General features: G+C 33.9%; 1 protein-coding gene and 1 pseudogene across 1 annotated transcript; one reads left to right on the forward strand and one right to left on the reverse strand.

Moving 5' to 3' along the window:
* The first annotated feature begins 1,521 nt into the window (after positions 1–1,521).
* Positions 1,522–2,402, forward strand: LOC124235099 (olfactory receptor 4K15-like; annotated as a pseudogene).
* A 2,676-nt stretch (positions 2,403–5,078) lies between these two features.
* On the reverse strand, positions 5,079–6,034 carry LOC124235100 (olfactory receptor 11H4-like). Its single transcript, XM_046652726.1, is given in 2 exon segments — positions 5,079–5,272; positions 5,275–6,034. Coding segments are annotated over 2 exon segments (951 nt in total). The 5' UTR covers positions 6,032–6,034.
* Between the last annotated feature and the right edge of the window lie 2,280 nt (positions 6,035–8,314).

Here is an 8,314-nt window from a genome sequence, read left to right on the forward strand (position 1 = left end):
CTTGTAATGACTTTCTCGCATAATTGGATTAGGTATTTTAATAATAATATGTGAATTAATATTTGGTGGGTTTTGTAGATAGTTGGAGATTTGAAATACAGGGGTGAGTCCCTGAATTTGGTTCCTAGGCATTAAAATTATTCATCATATGCCCTGTTGCTATGCATAAACTCCTCAGTGAAACTCAAGGAGACTCTAGGCTATTTGAATTGTGATCTAAGAAGATGTTAACTTTAAGCATTGCAGGTGATTAAAAATCAATAAACTAAAAGACACTCTCACCCCAGACCTGTAGAGAAAGATTCTCAAAAGCAGATACTTCTTTACATTTCACCTTTTATTCTTCTTATCCACCACACAGATTTTCTAAGCTCTAGATAGCTTGTAAAAGTAAAAATAACATAAAAAGAAGAAAGTCTGGATAAAATAGAATGTAGAATAACCCAGTAAAAGGGAAAAACATTTTTCTCATGAGCTGAATTTCTTATGATGAATACTCTTATGCAATATAACTATAGTTTTTAAAAGCCCCACCAAATCAAATCAAATATCAATCATAATTCCATAATATGTCTATGGTTACTAACACCAAAGACTGAGTTTAAAGAAGCTTAGCATCTTCAGGGAATATTTGAAAGAAAAAAGCGCACTAGATTCCTTCATGTGACGGAACTCCATGCAAAGCTGAATCACAGCTCCAGGAAGAGTGCCAATAAGCTCTCAGTGTTTCATTTCTTCTGTGGTTTTGTATTTCACTTTATATAATTTGTAACTGGATAGAGAAGTGGATGAGACCTAACCGCTCAAGGCAAGGATTCTTCATATGAGCTCTCTCACGTGGTATAATGCTGTCTCTTTCTCTCTGTTTTAATTTTTATAAATATATAACACACACAAAAGTGCGCAAAGCAGAATTGCACATCTTCATACATTTTCACAAAGTGAGCCACATCAAGAAACAGAACATTACCAGCAATTCAGAGCTCCTTTCTGTCTTCTTGCCTTTATTCCTCTTCAAGGATAACTATTCTTGGAGCTTTTTTTTAACACTATAGATTAGTTTTGCCTACTTTTGAAATTTATCTAAACAGCTTCCTACACTACACACTCTTTTTTTCTAAGGTTTTGGTCAACATTAAGTCTGTAAAATTATCTTGCTCTGTGTTCGACATTCAAGAAAATTGTTATAACATTTATTGTAGAAAAACGATTTAGATATTTTCTCTGTAGATTTGTACAGTGAATTTCTGTAATGTCAAAAAATAACTTTTCAAGTATTCAATTTCATTTGTAAATTAGTTTATTACATTTCTTAAATTCATGTAGTTGGATATGCCATTGGTGGAACATCTTGACATCTCTCCCCTTCATTATTTACTAATGTTGTTATGCTGTCTATATAATTTTTAATAATGCATGAAAACTCAAGCACATAAATGTAAGAAGAAATTGGAATCCATAGGGACTGAAGTGGAATCGGGAAATCAAACCCATACTCTGTTCATTAATTGATCCTGTTTCTCTCCTATTCAGGTTACTGAAGATAGGTTCATTCCAAAGTCAATGAATGAAACAAATCATTCTTGAGTGACCAAATTTGTGTTGCTTGTACTCTCTAATTCTCAGGAGCTCCAGCCTTTCTTATTTGTCATATTTTCACTACTTTACCTAACAATACTGCTGGCCAACTTTCTCATTATCCTCAATGTGAACTCAGTGATGCTCAGCTTCATAACCCCATGTACTTTCTACTTGCAAACCTCTCTTTTATAGATACACATGTTGCCTCTTTTGCTACTCCAAAAATGATTGCAAACTTTCTGGTTGGGTGCAAGACTATTTCTTTTGATGTCTGCCTGGCCCATATTTTCTTTGTTCACTTTTACACTGGTAGTGAAATTGTTCTCCTTGTGTCCATGGCTTATGACCATTATGTTGCTATATACAAACATCTCCACTATTTGACAATCATGAGCCACCATGTATGTATTATTCTCATTCTCATCTCCCAATTTGTGGGCTTCATCCATACTACTAGCCCATGGGCATTTACTGTTAACTTGCCATTTTGTAATCTGAATCAGGTAGACTGTTTTTTCTGTGACCTCCCTCTAGTGACAAAGCTGGCCTGCATAAACACTTATGCTGTCAGCCTACTAAGAGTTGCAGACAGTGGCTTTCTTTCTATGAGTTCCTTCCTCCTCTTGGTTGTCTCTTACACTATGATACTTATCACAGCTAAGAATCCCTCCTCTGCCAGTGTGGCAAAGGCCAACTCCACATCGATTGCTCACATCTCAGTGGTCATATTATTCTTTGGACCATTCATCTTTCTATGTGTGATTGTGTGGATATTTGCTGTTCAGGAGACAACTTTCCTTTCCTTTCAGGTAAATAACTGATAACACTATGAGATTCCTCTCACCACTGAATAATGAAGCCTGTTTATTTTGACCTATGGTATATGGTATATGGTATATGGTATAGTTGTGGTAAATTGCTCTTCCTAAATTCAACACTGACAGGATTTTAGGTCCAAAAAAAAAAAATAAAACAAGAAAAGAAACATAATTACCTCTGGAATTTGCCTGTATCTTTTTTACTTCTATTACCTAACTGATATTTCTGTAAAATTTGAAAGTAAATTTTAAAATAAAGTTCTTAATTTCAAGGAGTTGAGGGAAGGGGTAATATTATGTCATGTTTAAGAATTTGATTCTAAATCCAGTTCCTGGTTGCAGTCCCCATTCAACCACTTACTATCTGTATTGCCTTGAGAAGGTCCTGGATATCCCTAACTTCAGTGAAACTACAAATGGTTGTGAAGATTCAATGAAGTAGTGTGGAACAAGCAATAAGCAAATTGCTGGATCAGAATCACAGCTTAGAAAAGTTGGAGATACTCTTTTCAATATGCTACATATACCCAATCCATTTTCTTTTTTTCTTTACAAAAAAAATCATTTTATTGAGGTATGATTGGCCTAAAAAGTTGTACATATTTAAAGCATACAACTAGATGTTTGGAGATAAGTGTACATCCCATCCATGAAATCATCACCCTTTTACCCCCAGGGATGTCTTTCTGGTGAAGGAGCTGAATGGCGAGCAGACCAGCTGCTTTAATTCCTTTCTCTCACACACTGATAAGCAAATTATTTGCTGCAACATGGCTACCACCAAAATAGTGTTTGGGGAGCTTTTACTTCAAAATAGTTATTTGGAACTTGCATATGATTCCTGTCTTAACAAATTCCTGTTAACCAAATAAATTCAAAAGTTGAAAAAATCATGTTCACTGAAAAATAATAGTATAAATACCCATAGACATAACTTTTATGACCTTGTATTTGGGAAGAGTTTTTTTTACATATGATGCCAAAAGCACATGTGACAAATTAAAAAAGTAGATAAATTGAAATTTATCAAAATTCAAAACTTCGAAGAACATGTTCAAGAAAGTAAAAAGGCAACTTATAGACTGGAAGAAAATATTTGCAAATTTTATATCTGATAAGAGGCTTATATTCAAAGTATATTAATATCTTCTGCAACTCAACGATAAAAAGACAAATAACCCAATTTAAAAATGGTTGAAGGGTTTGACTATATGTTTCTCCAACTAAGACATACAAATGGCTAATAAACACATGAAAAGATGATCAATCTTATTAGTCATGAGGAAAAATGCTAAAAATGCTAAAAAAACACAATAAGATACCACTTCACACCTACTAGGATGGCTAAAGTCAAAAAGGCAGGAAATAGGAAGCATTGGTGAGGATGCAGAGAAGTGAAATTCTCATTACATGCATTGCTTGTGAGACAGAAAAATGATACAGCCTCTTTGCAAAACTGACAGTTCCTTAGAATGTTAAATATAGACTTGACATACAACCCAGCAATTCTACTCCCAGGGATACACACTACAGAAAGAAAACATGTTCACATCAAAACTTACTCAGGACTGTTCATAGCAGTATTCCTCATAATAACTACAAAATAGAAACAATTCAAATACCAATCAATTGCTGAATTGATAAACAAAATGTAGAATAGCCATACAATGGAATGTTATTCAGCCATAGAAAGGAATGAAGCATTAGTATATGCTACAACAAAAATGAACCCTCATAAACATTATACTAAATGAGAGAAGCCAATCAGGAAAGGCCACATATTGTATGATTCCATTTATATGATGTCCAGAATAGACAAAAACACAGAAACAGAAAGTGATTGCCAGGACTTTAGAGAAGTAAGAGTGGGGAGTAATTGCTACTGGGTAAAGGGTTTCTTTGTGTAATGAAGAAAATTCTGGTTGAGAGTATAAGATACTACTACCCTTGAGATAGTTAGCAGAGGCAATTCTAACAACTTCTGTAATTACAACAGTACCTGGGAGCTACCAGCCATTACATCTTAACCTACTGGCAAAAATGGCATATCAGGAAAAGGCAATGCAAAGTTCATCCTAAATAGAACTCTTTTCAAAAATAATTCTTAGAAGTAAATACATAATGGAAAAAATTTAATGGCAATCATCTGGATCTAAATACAAAGTATTTTCACTAAATCTTGGTGAGAAAGTGAGAAGAAATACAATTATGATAAATAAATTTTCATGAGAAAACTCAATGCGTGTTTTTTATGTTTTTATTATTGACACAAGAGTTAGCATTTAAACATTGTTTTATAAAAATAACATACATAGATTCTGACTCACCTGAAAAATTTTAATAATAAATGTAAAATCCAGGACAGATTGTGTGTACATGTGTATGTAATATTGGCAGCAAAATTTTAACTAGTATTAAATCTGAATGCCAGCAAGATGACTGATAATTTTTTCTTTGATTATTTTTCTTTAAATTTGAAAACTTTTACTATTAATACAAATTATTCACTAATAATAAAAAACGAACAGATGAATACAATTGGCTTTATAAACATTTTATTACTTTGAATATGTTCCTCCTCCCCCCTAAAAGATATTTTCCATTTCAATTAATACAATTGAATATCAATCTTTTAATTATTTATTTTCTATATATTATTTCAGTTATGAACACAATTCTTCAAAGATTTCTTCTGTGCCTCTGACTAAATAGCAGGGTTCTGAATAATTTTCTCAGAGCTACCTTCATTTCCTTATTCCGGAGACTGTAGATCAAGGGGTTGAAAAGTGGAGTAATCACAGAATAGAACAAACTCATAATTTTCTGGATCTCAGCTGGATTGCCTGCTGTTGGACTCACATATACAACCAGATAGAGCCATAGAATAAGGACACCACTGCCAGATGGGAACCACATGTGGAGAAGGCCTTATGCCCGCCTTCTGCTGAGGTGACTCTGAGCACAGCTTTAATTACCAGGATGTAGGAGCTTGTAATGAAAAGTAAGGTGGAGAAAATGAGGACTGAGTAATAGATGGCACAGAGGATCTCAGTGGTAGGCACTGGCACACAAGACAGCTTAATTAGGAGATCTGGGTCACAAAGGAAGTGATCAATTTTATTGAGACAACAAAACGGGAGTTGAGAGATTAGGTAAATAGGCAAGAGGAAGTACAAGAAGCCACACACCCAGCAGCAGGCTCCTATTTTGATGCAGCGTTGAACTGTCATGACAGTGGGGTAGTGCAGGGGCCTGCAGATAGCGAGGTACCTGTCAAAGGCCATGGCACACAAGAAGAAGGTCTCAGTGGTGCCCATGGAGAAGAAGAAGTAAGACTGAAGGAAGCAGCCAGAGAAAGAGATGGTGGTGTTCTCAGAGAGAAAGTTGGCTAGCATGGTAGGGACAGTGGAGGTGATAAACCAGATCTGCAGGAAGGAAAAATTTGCCAGCAGGATGTACATTGGAGTTTGTAGTTGATGGTCCCACCTTACTGCACAGATAATGCACAGGTTTCCAATTAGTGTCAGAATATACGTCCCAGAGAAGATTGAAAAGAGGAGCATCTGAATTTCCCAGGCATAAGGGAAGCCTAAAAGGATGAATTTACTCACAGAGCTAGAGCAATTATTCATGGTGGAATATTGGTTTGTTTTTAATGCTGCAAAAACAACAAATTTCCATGTTAGAAGTGACCTTACATATTATTACTCATTAGGGCAGATGTCTTGCTTTGGGTCACATCATTCTGCATGTCAGTAAGTAACAAAATATCATGACTCATGCAGTGATATTTCCATTATTTTTAGGTATTCATAGACTTACTCTGGATATAATAAAAATACAAAGTGAACTGTCACTTTCCAGTCATCCTGAGGTTTACTATCAAACTTAGTTGGTATTGACAGTGAGCAACTATATACAAGGATGTCCAATGTCAGGTCAAGCATTGAATGAATAAGAACTGAATGAACACAGCCAGGAGATAACTCAGTGTTTGTGACATACAAACATATTAAAGAGAATGATGCTCTATATTGTTTGCTCTATTTTTGAGAGAAATATGCCAGATGATTTGAGAAATATGCAAGTATCCAATAGATTTTAACACTGTTTATAAGATAATTGCTTTTAGATTTATTGTGTTAGGTTACAGGAATTATTCCTATATTTTTTCTAGAATAGGTTATAACTAAATGTTAAAATGAAAATTTATTAGATTTCCCTTTTCAATTCCCCCTTTCAGTAAAAATACACTCTAAAAATATGGTATGTATATAATTTTTAAATGTTCACTGCATTACAGTACCTGATATGCTGCATAGAAAGTCAAAAAGATCTTGACCATTGAATTTATTAATAAAAACAGTCCAGGTAAATGGATATATTTCCTACTCATAATCTTATAGTGAAGAAATCCCACTTTCTAAATTTCAAATCTAATGACAAATTTTCTCTAAGTTGATTCTCCAACACTGTAATTCAAATTCTTCGAATTAGCCACATTTACAATGATCATAATCATTGAGTCATTCAAAAAATATAAATATGAAAGATAGAAGATAGTATTTAATAAGACTCTCCAATACCATATGATTATTATGGAGAGTGAGTCTTCAAATCTCAGGTATTTTGTGTGGAAAAAGAAAATACTCAAATCTGACGTTCTAGAAGAGTGGTTTATAAAGTACAGTCCAGGGACTATTGATGTTCTTCAAAAGTTTTCAGGGCATCGAGGTCAAAACTATTGTCACAATACGACTAAGATATTTGCTTCATTCATTCTCAGTTTTCTTGATACTTAAATGAAGTTTTTCAGGCTGCATGATGGGTGATCTCACAAAATACTAATTAGGGGAGTGGATACAACCATCTAACTGTCCTCTCTTAAGGTAAACATTAAAGAGATTTTCAAAAAATATAAAAAATATAACTACACAATTTTCTGTTATTTTGACAAAACAATTATTTTTAAATTGAAATTTATGTTAATATGTTTAGTTTATTATTGCTACTTTAAAATGAAGTTTTATTTAAACATTATTTTTCCTATTTTCATTTCTAAATGGTAAATATGAATAATTATAACTTATATAAACGAAAGCTCTTTGGGGGTCTTTGACGAGTTTTAGGACTATAAAGAGCTCCCAAATCAACAAGTTTGAGACCCACTGTTCTAGATAAATCTCGCCTTCTGTAAAATAATTAAATCCTTTTCCAAGCCATGCAGGGCAAACTATAGTTTGGATCAGAGCATTATGTAGTGCTTGCCTTGTGTGCATTTTTCCATTGGTATATTGTATTGTTGCTATTTTCTCTAAACATTGTCATCATTAAGATTACGTATGAAAATAGCAGTTTGACTTTGGAAAAAAAATAGCCTTTAGGAAATAAAAACACGTCAACTTTAAATTCAACATTCACACATTATAGAATGGTGAAGCTCTTATTTGCAAAAATAAATGACTCTATAATATGAAGATATAATATTTTTTTGTTTTGGTTTGGTTTGGCATTACATAGTGTAGACAGCTGAAGGCTAAATTTTAAACAAATTGTGGTGAGAACACTCAGCAAATTTCAAGTGTACAATACATTAACTATTGGCACCACATTGTACATTAGAGCTCCAGAATTTATTAATCTTATAACTGAAACAAAGATAAAAAAGAATAACTACATAAGGTGATGGATTTATTAATTAGTTTGATTTTGGTAATCATTTTACAGTGTATAAGTTTATCAAATCATCTCATTGTACTCTTTTTTTTCTTTTTTTTCTGAAGAAGACTGGCCCTGAGCTAACATCCATGCCCATCTTCCTCTACTTTATATGTGGGATGCCTACTACAGCATGGTTCAGCCGAGTGGTGCTGTGTCTGCACCCGGGATCCGAACCAGGGAACCCCGGGCCACCA

This window comes from Equus quagga, chromosome 2 (assembly GCF_021613505.1).
Source record: "Equus quagga isolate Etosha38 chromosome 2, UCLA_HA_Equagga_1.0, whole genome shotgun sequence".
NCBI lineage: Eukaryota > Metazoa > Chordata > Mammalia > Perissodactyla > Equidae > Equus > Equus quagga.